At 44.3% G+C, this 15,415-nt stretch overlaps 1 protein-coding gene across 1 annotated transcript in view; it reads right to left on the bottom strand.

Annotated features, from left to right (window-relative positions):
* RASEF (RAS and EF-hand domain containing) overlaps positions 1–15,415 on the bottom strand; it is a 706,663-nt gene that overhangs the window by 186,873 nt on the left and 504,375 nt on the right. Inside the window, exons 11-12 of the mRNA XM_069625884.1 lie at positions 11,722–11,856; positions 1,741–1,888 (exon numbers count right to left, since the gene is read on the bottom strand). Of these exons, the coding sequence (XP_069481985.1) occupies positions 1,741–1,888; positions 11,722–11,856 (283 nt within the window). The remainder of the gene's footprint in view (positions 1–1,740; positions 1,889–11,721; positions 11,857–15,415) is intronic.

Here is a 15,415-nt window from a genome sequence, read left to right as displayed (position 1 = left end):
ACACACTACCTGCACATTGATGGAGTGCCAGTGCTTTCTCCTCTGGTAGACGTGCTCTGCCAATCGAGGTGGTTGTAGCGCAACATGTGTGCAGTCTACTGCACCTAGTACACGGGGGGAGTGTGCCACTGCATAGAAATCCTGCAACACTGTCTGCCTTGCCTCCAGTGTTCGGTGCATATATATATATGCCTGCGCACACATGCGCGTGCTGTTATGCACAAGAGCACCTGGTGTAGACAGCGTGATTGTGTGCCCTATGATATTCCACCAACTATTGCAGTGATCCGCTGAAAGGACCCACTGGCAAGGAATGAAGTGCAGTCAGCAATTTTTCTAACAATGTAAGGGCCTGGGTGTGCAGATGGTGGGTGATGCTAGGCCACCCTCCCACTCCCTGCCAAGGTCTAGGATAACATAGGGGGGGGTGTAACTGCCATAGACCTGGCCATCCGGCATCCCAAAAAGTATAGTGTGTGTTGTGAAGATCCAGGCCCTGGGCATCCTCCTCCTCCTGTGGTGTCTGTGGTGTCTGTGTACGATAGCTCCGACTATTGCTGGATTCATCCGTTCGTTTGGTGTGTTTTGCATGCTTTATAGGCATTTCGTCCTATGCGCGTTGACGTTTATGCCAGCTATCATGTGGTGCATGGGTTTCGGGGGTTGCGTGTGGTTTTTCACTACCCAACGTTCAGATTTCACTTCCATTAATACGGTTGTATTTGTGCGGGTATGGGCTTGTGGTTGCTCGGCCGTGGACCGTCCATCAACATGCCCACATTTTTGCGTCTTCTTCCTCATTCTGCATGATCAACCCCCAATTTAGGTCGGTGCGTAGGCCTGACCCACACACTGTGTGGAGTCTCATGCAAGGCGCTTGTCGACTCGCAGAGATGTGCCGGACCTGAGCGAACTCCACGCAAGTCCCAGAGAAGTCGTACGCAATAGGTTCCATGAATCGACGAACAGGGATTTGCATGCCGATTGGAATGCAAATCCTTGATTTTCCACACAAATATTTCCATGAACACGGTCATAATGTGTAATAGATACTCACCCCAACTATGTGCCTCTCTCTTTTTATGTACAATTCTATGAAATGTGATTTTAATATCCGTTTGTATGTGTGTCTGATTTGCTTTTGTAGTGTACAGCCCAAATAAAGCTAATATTGATAGATTCTATGCAATTGCATTCAGACATGTGCTTCAAAAGCAAAATGTCAACAATTTTCAAACATGTCTTGGGGAGAGAACCCGCCCAAATGTTTCCATGCAGGGGGTGATGCAAGTGAAGGTTTGCTCGCTTCTCTCACATTCGCTGATTAAGGGCAGGTAACTGCAGCCCTCATATTTATAAGTGCATTTGTCAGAAGTATTTCTATGTTAATGCAATCTATACTCTAAGCTATCTTGGAAATGACATTGATGAGTGAAAATTAGCCAATCCGTAATCCTGCATGTAGAGTCAACGCATATTATTTGAGAAACAATAAAACACGTTTATAGTGTTTTTCTAAAAGATACGTTTTTTTCTTCAAAAAGATACAATAAAAAAAAAAGATACACATTCTTCAGTAAAGCACATCTAGGTCCATGACACGCTGAATAAATACGATAAAAAATACGAAATGTCACGAAGCATTGTTTGGTTTATGTTTCGTTTCCGAATTCTGACATGTATACATTTAACTGCCACGGTTTAACATCGACATTCCATGGAATAATAGCAAAAGCTTACCCAAGGTGGCGCTGGTGTTCCCTCGAAATTCATTTTTACAAAGTCGCATGAGGAAGCTGGACTTCCCAACCGCCGCATCACCCGCCAGAACTATCTTGTATGTCTTCTCAGGGTTTGGATACTTGTGGTCTCTGTCGGTAGTATTTGCCTGAAAAATAATAGAGCTAAAACATTAGTGGAGTCAACAGTACTAATGTAAATAAGTGTTACATAGCAGAATGTACTGGAGATAAACGGAAAGCGCACCAAACACCAAATTAAAAAAAAAAGTTCTGCAACATAGATACGTTACGTAATGGGTAATGTTGATCAACAAATCAAGTGCGAGAGGAAACACTTGCAATACTTTACGGGCGTTTTAAGTGTAGTATGTGCAGAGTGGACGTCGGCGAACGTTTAAATACAAAATGGGCTGATTAGTGGGTTGTACGCAGGTGTTTTAGCAAAGAAGCCAGGTAAGAAATGAACCGGGAAAAAGAATGTTCATATGCTCCTTTATCCCAATGCCGAATTATGCAGAGGGTGGTGTGCGACGCTGTGAGTGCAACGTCCTCTGTTTATACCTGATAACAAGTCCTCTTTCTTTACCAGACCCCATGTTAAACGATTATTTGATAAACTATTAAAAGTCTGGATATTGCATTTGGGCACGCGCAGAGGCAGGACTTGAAGTGTCTTTGGTAATCGCATCCCTTCCACTAGGGATGTTTAGATTGGCGGGTCTGTGCGGGAATCTCCTTTGGCAAATGGCTTCAGGAGATACATATTTTAAATAATTTTAGGCCATGTGTAACTATCTACTGACATTTCTAAAGTTGCCCTATCCTTATTGTCAACACTGCCTTCCACGAAAATAAAACAGTCCTGAATTTTGCTGAAACGTTGCGAATAAACATTTCTAAAAACGATATATAAAAAGAAATCAGCTCTTTATACTGTATGGTTACTCATTATGTGGCAATAAAGATATTTTGATCCGCAACCCCCAGGATTCGGCGACTGAAATTCTACAGAATTCTGCTCAGAGAATTGCCACACAATCCTCGCATCGGACACCCATCTCTCGTATTCTGCGCTCTCTGCACTGGCTTCCTGTTCGTGGTCGCATTAATATAAAATCGTTATGTTTGGTTCATCATGCTTTTTATGGCACTGGTGCGGAATACTTGCAAGCTAATACTGCCCGTATGTTCCTTCTTGAGCTCTTCATGCTTTTTATGGCACTGGTGCGGAATACTTGCAAGCTAATACTGCCCGTATGTTCCTTCTTGAGCTCTTCATGCTTTTTATGGCACTGGTGCGGAATACTTGCAAGCTAATACTGCCCGTATGTTCCTTCTTGAGCTCTTCATGCTTTTTATGGCACTGGTGCGGAATACTTGCAAGCTAATACTGCCCGTATGTTCCTTCTTGAGCTCTTCATGCTTTTTATGGCACTAGTGCGGAATACTTGCAAGCTAATACTGCCCGTATGTTCCTTCTTGAGCTCTTCATGCTTTTTATGGCACTGGTGCGGAATACTTGCAAGCTAATGCTGCCCGTATGTTCCTTCTTGAGCTCTTCATGCTTTTTATGGCACTGGTGCGGAATACTTGCAAGCTAATGCTGCCCGTATGTTCCTTCTTGAGCTCTTCATGCTTTTTATGGCACTGGTGCGGAATACTTGCAAGCTAAAGCTGCCCGTATGTTCCTTCTTGAGCTCTTCATGCTTTTTATGGCACTGGTGCGGAATACTTGCAAGCTAATACTGCCCGTATGTTCCTTCTTGAGCTCTTCATGCTTTTTATGGCACTGGTGCGGAATACTTGCAAGCTAATACTGCCCGTATGTTCCTTCTTGAGCTCTTCATGCTTTTTATGGCACTGGTGCGGAATACTTGCAAGCTAATACTGCCCGTATGTTCCTTCTTGAGCTCCTCATGCTTTTTATGGCACTGGTGCGGAATACTTGCAAGCTAATACTGCCCGTATGTTCCTTCTTGAGCTCTTCATGCTTTTTATGGCACTGGTGCGGAATACTTGCAAGCTAATACTGCCCGTATGTTCCTTCTTGAGCTCTTCGATCTAAAGATGCACTTTTGCTTCAGGTTCCTCGTTTTTTTTGTGAGCCAGGATTGGGGCGCTGCTTTTTCTGTGGCTGCGGCTGTTTTACAGAACCAATTTCCCTGCTTGGTTCGGGCTGCTGAAAATCATTTGTCATTCCGACGTCTTTTGTATCCGCTCTAGTTGATTTATAGGTTGTACCAGTTGTCCATTTCAGGTTTCCTTAGCGCCAAGATGCCTTGTTGGCGGTAGCTGCGCTTTACAAGTTTATGATATAGAAAAAGAAATAGATCTTTCCCCACTGACTATTCTGGCTAGGGCCAATGGGAGGAAACTATCTGGAGGGTCACATAATGAGTAACTCTGCTTTAAAGTATTACTTTGGATTTGGAGATAATGGACTATGGTCTTTCAATTTCAAAAGACAACTGTCATAACACTCTCGACTATGGCCGTCGTTTTGGAGTTGCCAGGGGTCGCAACTGTGACCCCTGAGGTCTCCCTTGCTACCCCTAAACAAAATGTAAAAAAACATTTTTTTTTTTTTTACATTGAGGCTCATGGGATGTGGCCAGCAGCATGTGGTTCTTTGATTCTGAAGTGGCCGGTTTTATGATGGCTATAGCCGGTAAGATAACTCAGTGGGTTGAGCTCTGGCTGCAGTAATGTTTGTGTGATCTGCAGGTTGCAGGTTCGACTCACAGCAAGGGCAACTCAGCCTTTCATCCTGCTGAGGTTGATAAATGAGTACCAACACAGGTTGGGTGATATTGTATGTATATTTGTTCTATATGAAGCGCAAGTGCTTCATAATAACACATCATTATCGTTTGGCCTTGGACGTCTGCTTGCATTCACAGTGATTTGGTAATATGGGCCAATGCACACTGATATTAACAATACATTTGGTGATCCATTCTTGCATGAAATGTATTTCACTTTACAATCATATTCTAACCATATATTTCGTAGTATACTCAGAAACAGTGTTATCTGATGCCACTTCCTGTTTTGTTGTGGGGTGAAAGTTCATGTCCCATCACTTCCTGTGATGTCATCAGAGGTCAAGAGTCGTCTGATGTCACTTCCACTACCCCTGACATTTTGGTGAAATGACGTCCCTGCTCTCTACCGCAATAACCTGCCGCTAGAAAGCTTTCATGATTCTAACACATAGATATGAATAAAAGACGCCATCAAGGTTTTGGGGGCCTCTTTGGGAGAGAGACTATCTCATCATCTGAGCAGCTGGCTAGGGACCTTGAATAAGCAAGACAACATTTTTTAAATGCCTAAATTTCGAAATGACCTCTCTTTTGATGATCACTTAGAAAATGGCTGGTCCTCGTATCAGTTTGTTAGCAACTTTATTCAAAGCTCCAGCATAAAAGTTATTTAACATTGTCAAGTGCTTCCGATAGTGAAAACTGAAATCTGGATTAATTACTGGTAATCTTCATTATGCTTAGTCCTACTTTTCGTACGTCACAGTACTTACTTTACATCAGGGGTTGGCAACCTGCAGCTCCCCAGATGTTTTGGACTAGAACTGCAAAGATCCTTCACCATGGACTATGCTGGCCATGGCTGCTGGGAGTTGTAGTCCAAAACATCTGGGGAATCAAAGGTTGCAGCAAACCCCTGCTTTACATCATAAAGGCATCCAACCTTCCCGGCAGCCTATCCGCTAAAACCACATACATGTTTTAATTAGGCCCACCCCCTTTTCTACTTTGCCCCTAAAAGGGGCCTTCCCCATCCCACTTCCAGGAATACCAAGATATAGGATTCGACTGGACCGGGGGAGCGGGTGGGGGTTTGAGGTGACAGAAGTACAGGGACAAGGACTAGGAGTAATGAAGATTAGTGGTAACCTAAACTTTCCATCCATGTCCCTGTTCCTCTCCCTCGTACTTACTTTACATGATGAAGCATGCCAGCTATCCAGCACAACCAAGGCACAAAAAGAGCACAAGTAGCACAGAACTGCGGAACATACCAAAACTATTTAATTCCATGCACATATCAACAATAAACATCACAGACCAGTGAACGGACGCATGAATGATCCTTCTGACCAGGCAAGAGAAGACTAGCGTGCCTTCAGAAAGGTTAAAGGGGATGCCGAAGTTGCTGTCCTTCAAATGTCCATGAGAGAAGCTCCCCAAGCCATTAGCAGAGGCAGCTTTTGGCGCCAGGGGAGGCAGTTAATAGGGCACCAGTGGGAGGCTAGGGGGTGCACTGGGCACCAGGGGATAACCACGGGGGTGAAGCTGCCCCTCTGCTCTGCCACTGCCCCAAGCCTCTTCCCACGAGGTTGCCTTGACTCCGGTGCAGTCGTCCTTCAAGCTGACTTTAAGAAAAATGATTTGAAGTATGCCACCCCCGCCCCATGACTGGTAAGAGGAAGTGGATGGGGGAGAGCAAGCCCGAGGAAACCTACCATGATCACAGGGGATAGATGTGAGCCGATAGAACACACACAGTTTCTCTGGATGGTGATTTCATTTATGTCAAAAGGATGCCTTTGGTAGGTTAAAATGATTCCAGGAAGAGCGAGACCATCCAGATGCGTGATCGTTGATAGCGTGCTTATGTATGAGGAGGGAGGCCGAGGTTCTCGCCAATTACCTCATGGTCCTGGTTGCTGAATTATGTAAGGGTGGGAGCTGGGGTGTTGGTTTCAAAGCCAGACACCACAAACATGTTAGATAAGGAAGGGAGTTAGTGCAGCCGCAGAGTTCCTCTCATCCTTATCTTGTATTTTTAATGCATACCTTATTGACCTATTGTCTTTTAGTAAGCTCTGCCCAGTCCTCCTTCATATTCCAGTTCCTCCATTTTTCACTCTCACTCCTGTCCCTGGCAGACCTGGCTCTTATGTCTACCTCCCCCCACACACATGCATGACAAAAGGTGCTGGTGAAGTTCCTGTACTTCTCCAGCAAAGAGATATTCATCTGCTGCGGACCCTCACCAGTGGCCAGCTCACCTGAGTAATGCTGAAAACACTCTTAGGCTGGCTCAACTCCTAACTCGGAGTGTTCTCTAACTCTGTTGTAGACAGAGGGTGCTGAAGGCCCACCCACTCTCAGATGAGGAGGTGCGAGGCCAGGCCGAAACCCAGGGGTTTGAGGGGCTTATGTTCTCCAGTGATTCCTGGTGGACTGATGCGGCAGTACCCGAACATGGCCCAGACACCAGAGGGCATGGCCAACCAGGAACCCACACAGACCCAGCCTAACATGGAAACTGTCAGGGCAATGCAAACTCACCTGGGAACCCTGCCTTCCATGCCCCTCAACTGCCCCCTGCCTGCCAGTGTAGGGAGAGGCAGGGGTGCTTCCATCATACCCGCTTCCCATTGAAGGCTGCCCGGGAGGCCAAAAACATAACAGGAAGTGGCATGGGGCATAGGGGAGTGAAGTGGGGGGGGCCTAATTAAATAAATAAGTAATTCTAAAGGTTAGGCTGTCGGGAAGGTGGTACACTGTCATAATGTCAAGTCAATACCGGGACGAGAGACAGGGAAATGGAGGGAATGATCTTATTTCTGCATGTCAATCCAAAATTATGCCAGTTTATCAAGGTACAAGATACATATTTCACCCCTTGAAACACCAAGGTTGGCGGGGGAATTGAACTCAGATTGTACTAGATGCAATAATGATGCTGCCTACACATTACATAAGTTTGAATAAAACACAAAAGCTCCACTCCAGCAGTTCTAGTCGAAGGTTTGTTCTACCCTTCAGGATAACACCATCATTGACTTCCATGCCAACATATCGGCAATTCTGTTGTGGCTGATAGCGATGAATTGTAATGGTCAGGGAAAAAGACCATTTATTCTGATCCCACTCGCCGGATTAATTGGGAGTGGGTAAATAAAAATGGCCAAGAATATCAAAGGACACAAGAAGTATGGGATTTTGGCTTTCAAGAAAGAGATTACAATTGGCAATGGAGAACTGTCACGTTTTGACACTTGTGTTGTCAATCAAATGAAAACAAAGCAGGAGTCAGCGCATGGGAAACACCCTCAACATATATTTAATTAATTCACCGTATTTGAAAACATGGGTCGTAACAACTAAGTAGAACACTTTTTACATGTAACCCTCCTAAGCTTTGTCAATGTTTACAAAGGGGATGAATCCGTGTGTTTTATGTGTGTTCCTCACTGCATGCAAAGGGCTCAGAAGCTCAAAGCCCGGTGGACATATGAAATGGCGTCAGGAGAGAATGTCTGCATATACCCATTACCGCAATATAGCCATCATTATATAACCAATACCCAGCACACAGTGGTGGAAATGCAAAAAATGTGGTTGGGGATCCCACAACGCAAGGGCAGGGGTGGTGGAGGAGTTTGGCATGCGTGGTCTAGAGGGGGTGTGGCTTGTAGTGGACATCCTGCAATGCTGGAATACGTTAAAAAAAAAAACGCGACGGCAGCATTGTTGCCTTTTATCTCCGGCTTTGCCACTTGTGTGTAATGCACAATGCTCGCTACATGTACAACTGTGTAATGCACAATGCTCGCCACTATCTACAACTGAATTGAATCAGTTGCACATGTAGCGAGTATTGTGCATTACACACCATTGCCAAAGCCGGGGTAAAAGGCAACGCTGCCGTCGCGGGCGCTTTTCTTTTTTTAAATGTATTTATTTTTTTAATTATTCCAGCGCGGTTCATGGTCTTGGGCGGCTGACTCTGGCCGGATCCCGAGATCCGGTTCCATATCTGTTGCCGGATCTCGGATCCGCTGAGAGCCTACCCAATGACCAGCACTGCCAGCACAGATATAATTAAGGCTTGTAGTTTTCCGCTTTTACTGATTTGTACACATAAATACAGATGCAAATCAATCTGCTTTTTGTCTGTATTCATTCATAAAAATGGAAAAAACTGAAAAACAGGTCTTTCTGTCTGGTTCGCTATGATGTCACTAATACATCACAGGCCAATCACCTTGCAGATTAGCAGCATGGCAAGTGGAAAAGTTGTATAAAAATAGACTTAACATGTTTCAAACTGCTGAAAGCATATATATTAAGGCAGCAGCAGTCACAGGAGCAACCGTTTGTTATGGAAAAAATCAGCTAGAATTTCTTTCCTGCATGGCTGCATGTGTGCTTTAATTAATGCATTTTTTTATTAGAATAAATGCAGAAAAATACTGGTTGCAAATTATCTTTTCATAAGACAAAAAAGAGATGTGGATAAATAGAGAAAAAAGGCCCAAAAATAAATATGGATAAATACAGACGGAAATGGCTGAAAAATAACTAGCATAAAACTGGAAGCCTTATTTATAATACAGGGATACACTCACCAATTTACTGTAAGACACGTCAAAGGGGAGCCAAGATGTTCAGTTAGTTACAAATCTAAATATTGGGGCAATGGCGTAGGACAGGTTTTTAGTGATGTGGCACATACAGTATGTTGTACTGTTCATAACCTAGGGTACCCAAGCAGTGGTGTAACACAAAATGTGGGTGCCCCCTGCAAGCCCTGCTTAGGCGGTCCCCAACCGCCACTGACCCCCCTGCTGGGCATGGGGATCATGGGGGTCCTGCACCGCGGCGGTTCCCGGGGGCCCCTGTTACGTCAGTGTCCAAGAGATGCTAAGATTTTAAAAAGAACGAACAAGAAAACAACCGATTTAAAGAGCAAGAGTTGATTCATGGACTGGAAAGTAGTAACTGAAGTGATGTTTCGTTCCTGTATGCATATGTTCCCCTGTCGTGAGCCTAAGTCTAAAAAAAAGTTGTATATGTATTGCATGTAAGCATTTAAGGCAAATTATCTATGCTGTGCCAATAGGTGCCAAATACTGGCACACCTTAGCATGACTCAGATTGCCAGGGATAATGATCTGATGAAGTGATGGAGGAGGTTTCTGCCGGTGGAGGTTATAGAGCCTCTGCTAGGCTCTCTTGCATCTGCCTGAAACTGACCTGTGGCCGCCACTAAGGCCAGGAGGAGGGACCCATAGCATTCTAGAAAAAGGCAAACGCCAGGTTTTGGAGGATGCATTTATGAAAATGACTCTCTTATTAACATTGTTGACCATGTCATTGTTTATTTATACTAAAAATATCTATTGGGATCAAACTGCTAAAGACAGATGGACATTTGTTGGTTACATCAATGAGTCTAAAATCCAAGCTCAGCAGATCAGTTCCTTTCTAGACCATTGCAAATTGTTGGCTGACAGTTGTATGTTCTTCCGTCCCTCTACACTCTGCTGAGGTGCTTCTCAAGCAAGTTCCACCAGGAATGCGTCGGCTCTGGCAGGGACATTGCGAGTGGTGATCTGACACTCATGCACTCCTTATCCCAGCATGCTAAAGGTACATCTAGGTTAGGACCCAGGGTTTATTCATGCATGTGGGACTTTAGAGTTCTTGGAATGCGTGTGACTGCACCCTGTGCATGGTGTACATTACCAGAAGTCTAGAAGCGATACTTCCATGAAGCAGGGAGGTTCGTCCAGGCTCTTACCAGAGTGAGCATCTTTTGTTTCAATACTGCCCAGTGTTCCTGACAGAAAATCAAAGCCCAGCAAGTGGCCATCGAAAGCGTGCATTTTCCTCTGGTGTGGCGAATTTCTTTGGTTGAAAAACAATGTATGTTTGTGCTCTGAAATTTGGTGTAGAAATGTAAATTGGCACACATGGGAATGTATTTACCATGACTTAGAAGGAATCCTTTCTGCCCAGGCCAATAAACATAGAGCAAGGGATTGCCTCATATGCCAATAAGTGTTTCAGGGATATTGTCAGGGACTCCTGTAATCACAAGATCAGGATATGTGAGGGGAAGCCAAGTATCAGCTGCTGTAGGAAATGGCACAAGAGTGAAAAGAATGCATTCACACCAACCCACACATAAACATACACACAATATGGAGAGATGCATTGCAGAGGAGACCTCGAGTGATAGGCTGTCACTGAGATTTTGCAGGTGGTAAATACCAATTACCTCCTAGTTTAGAGTTAAGGTTGCTCACCATTTGTGGAATCCCCTTGACTTTGTTGGCGATAGGCGGTTTTACCACATGCAATATTACCACATGCAATAATACTGTCAACAATTACCTCGATCGTTATCGTTGCAACTACCACCCCTTTTATCCCCAATTGCAAGCAGGTGATTTTACTTTTTTTTATTTATGATTTTGTCAAACAAGTTGCCCTCACATAAAATAAATCAAACGTTGGCATAATGTTGATAATGCATTCAAGGTTCATGACACAGTACATATACAAACTTCACTAACACTATACACACTAAAATCAATGAGCTCTAAAATCAATCAATAAACACAATATAATAAAAACGAAATCCATCATAAATCCAGCACTTAAAATAGTAAACCAAATCTAAGCTAAACCCAAATCTATAACTGCTGTGTATTCCAAAAGCATCCATTAAATTGGCCTTATGTAATAGGGGTACATATCTTTAGTTGGCGCTATGCCCACTGTACCAAGGAATCTCAACAGAGCAATGATTAGGCCCACCTCCTGGCCCCCCACCACTCTGTGGTAAAACTCCTCCGTTTGCTACCAGTCTCCGCAGGTGATTTTCCGGCTGTCAATTCCCAAAAAGTAAATCGGTGTGAGCAGTAAGGCAGGTAGCGTGTCCAAATTCGGTCTGTGTGCCCACTTCTGCCTAACTCTAAATGACTGTCATCCTGCACCCCCTTTCAAAATGCTCATAAAAGATCTACCTATTTTCCACACAGTGGCAACATTAAAATGAATGTAAACATTTGCTAGTTGCAACTAAATAACCATGGTAAGGAGGAATGGCGCAGTCTAGTGTGGTGTGGCCTGCGGTTGCCATTCACATCATGGCCGCTCTGCTCTGCGTGTACGGCACAAGGCGCATGTCCGGGAGCAGTAGAACTGGGGATGTTTACCTGAGGTGAAAGAGCTGAGATGCACTTCCGTGTGGACGCCCCGGAGCTGCTTCGGCTGACAGGCTGCGACGGTTTCCATTCCAGTATCGTGCTGCTCTCTAGACCGTCAGACTCTTCGTCTCTTATTTCTGGGACCTGGGGAAAATGACCAGAGGTTTTTGTATACGGTATCATGAAATGCTACTTGACAATGTTGGCCCCAACACTTCCAGAGGTGCCTGAGCGCATATTGGGGCCATCCCACAATTGTGCTTTCACTGATTCGAGTGTTGTCTCCACTGCGAAATGCGGATTAACACGGGCGGCCCGATTTTCCCTTTTTTCTACATCAGCTCTCAGTTCCACTCCATCGCCTCCCATCATGCACACACACCCACTTACACAGTCATGTCCCCTCTAACTCATCTCCTTTCCATCTACCCCCTTTTGCCTGTTCCTTTTGTCCTATTCCCATTGCTCCCTCCATCTCACTTTCACCCTTTTCTTTTTTCATCTACAGTCTATGGTCTGTTTTCACTGCTGGCAGGGTCATAATGCACGCATCCCTGACAGGTTGCCACTACAGCGTGACTACGCAATGTAAAAGACTCCGAACCTAAACATAACATGCATGCAGCATTCCCCAACGGTGTGCAGATTCTCAGGTGGGGTATGACCAGTGGCCATAAGAACTCCCTTTCTAGGAATATCCAGCGCTTGCAACTCTTGGGAGCAGCAAGCATGCCAATTTGTTTACATACAAATGCCACATAAAAAGTGGGCCTAAGTGCTACGGGCGCCTATATTCGTCCAGAAAAAATCATTATGGGCTCCGCCCACTCCAGCAGTTAAGTCTGAACCACAAGTCACGTAATTAAGGGCTTAGCAGGCAGTTTTCAAAACACATCACATTTGCAATTATACAATTGATCAAGTACTCCCTATTGTACATTATATGGATATTGCAAGTCACTGGGGAGTTGAATGACGAAACAGGATGCAGAGTTCCTTTATAAGGTCAAGGATCACCAAGGTGACTTGCAGTATCCTTTTTACATACGGCACGGGATATTCTATAACGTGTAATACATGGTTTTGCACTGTTAACCCCTTCAATACCGGGTCTCGTCCTCATTCCAATCTTAGACATTTTCCAGTTGCTGATACATATAATCAATATTTGAATCTCTTTGAAATACACAAATTACAAAAGTGATGTGCAGCTTCTAATCTGTTGCCGAATTTTTTTAAAGCAGTTTCATAAAATGCATTTTAAAACGTTTTCATGCATATTCTTGATCTCCTGTGTTAAACTCCAGCAGTGCACATAATTAACATACTGCCATGAACGGTTCCTTATCAGTTAATGTCTGAAAAGTGTCACAGAAAGCAATTGTTCAACAACAGAACTTGAAAATGTGTCACGCCTTTAATTGAGCACTGTAGTGTGAGCTGGCATTCTGCTCTGTATTGGCTAAAGCAGCAGGCAGTGTGATGTCTCACCTGGTGCATAATAATTGATTTCAGACCAGTAGTGATTTAATTTCCTTATTACAGGTCAGTTATGATGTCACAACTAACCTTGTATACGATTAGTACCCGGCAGGGGGAGTGGCTTCAGCCTCCCAGCCAATGAGGAGGCTCAGAACGGGGGCTTTATCACGTGGTAAATGCCCCACTCTGAGCTTCCTCTGAGCTAAAGGCCACCATTAGGTGGCCAGCTAACAGATAAGTGCTCCCCTGCACCCACACGTCCCCATCCCAAAACCCCCTTTTTCAAATGTTTAGCCCCCGTTGCCTCCACCCCACTTACCTGCTGCTGCTTTCTCTCCCCCTGCCATCAAAAAGGGAGAAGTGACTATGTGCTGTTCCCTTCTTCCCGATCCATGAAGGCCATTTTATTTTGTATTTTGTAAGTCGAGAAACAATGAACATGTAATTTCTCAACTTAAAAAAAAAACACTATTAGTAGCCTGGTACAACGTGCTGAGTATTAATGGCAATGTCACCCTCACAGAGGGGGCATTACCACGAAGGTAATGCCCCAGGCTATCATTAAAACCTTTGCTTCACTTGGGCTTCTAGCTGGCCCGGGGCATTGCCTGACCGGAAATGTCCCCCCGCCCCCACCGACCGCGTAACTTTGCTTTAGTATTGCAAGCTGAGGAAGGATAGCTCAGGGGCAACACATTTGTCTTGGAGGCAAGACAACGTGCTGCAACACAGGTTCGACTGCCGATCCTAGGCTTCGAAACCAAAGATCATGCAAGGAAAAATTAAAGGAAAACAAATAAGTAGTATTAAGTACCATAATACATATACATGAATAAACCTATCTCTTGCAAGTTTTGTAACCGGAAAAGAGCAGCATCATGGGTGGTTTCTAAAGTAAACCTATCATTGCAACAGCCCCACACCTGCAGGCTGCATGTGATGTAGAATTCCAAGGGCAAAGCCGCCCACTCATGCTAGGCATACTGCTTTTCTATTCCGAGGGCAGTGCCCTCTTTTCTGAACACTTGAGGGCATTTCAGAGAAAAATGTGTGTTAGCCTAAATATGTTTAATTTGGTGATTGTACAAATCAGTTCAAGCAGAACTATCCAGCAGCACCCTCTTGTGCTGGAGTCCAAAATGGGCTTTCCCCTCTGGTTGAAGTCGACCTAGACTAACCCATGAGATAAACTTGTTAAGTTCACTGCCTGGTGGAAGCTGATTCTCCATGTAAACCTTTTACGCGAGGACTTTGTACTTTCAACGAATCAAACATATCCTAACAATGCCTTTTCTGTCAACAATAAAAGTGCCTCCCACACTTTTAGGTTAGTGCCTGCCATTTTTTGCATTTCTGTTAAAACATATATGGTGTGGCAAATCATATGAGCAATTATTACTTTTGTCCTGAGCAGGCTGCATCTTTGGCCAAAATGCTAACATTCTTCACTAGGCATGTAGTATGCGTTCCTAGAGGGACTAATATCTTTGCACCTGATAGTGGCTAAGGTGTTTAGATGGATGGGGAGTTTCCAAATGCACCTAGCCCAAGTAATTGATACAAATATCCCTCCTAAACAATGTTTTAAATAAGCTCTTTAACGACAATCCACAACAATAAAAAAAAATGCAAATAGTAAAATATTTTGCATGATTATAGATAATCATTGATTAGGGAGGGGAGTCTCGGGCTTGGCTGACTCTGGGTGCTAAAAGTCTTACCACCTGTGGTGGGTGCAATTCCCAGACATTAGGTGCCTGGAGCCATCTTAATGCCCTTGTTTCTCTATGGACCTTTTTCAGTGGGGCTTTCAGGAACTGAATGCCTGGGAATTCCACCCATCACAGACACTAAGGCTGAAATAATACAATGAGCAATTACTCTACTCCAGAAAACCCTGCCACTCTGAATTACCTTACCTCAGAACTGTGAAGGTTAGCAAGTACCACACTTAGAACTGTGCTTGGTAGCATGTGCCACATTTAGATAGGACTCTCAACATTAGCCTGTGTCACATCTAGACATATTTCTGCATGTTAGCAAGTTCCACACTTAGAACTGTGCTTGTTAGCATGTGCCACATTTAGATAGGACTCTCAACATTAGCCTGTGTCACATCTAGACATATTTCTGCATGTTAGCAAGTTCCACACTTAGAACTGTGCTTGTTAGCATGTGCCACATTTAGATAGGACTCTCAACATTAGCCTGTGTCACATCT

This window comes from Ambystoma mexicanum, chromosome 6p, assembly GCF_040938575.1.
Source record: "Ambystoma mexicanum isolate Mex_15411 chromosome 6p, UKY_AmexF1_1, whole genome shotgun sequence".
In the NCBI taxonomy this organism is placed as follows: Eukaryota; Metazoa; Chordata; class Amphibia; order Caudata; family Ambystomatidae; genus Ambystoma; species Ambystoma mexicanum.
This window is presented reverse-complemented; position numbering and strand designations above follow the sequence as displayed.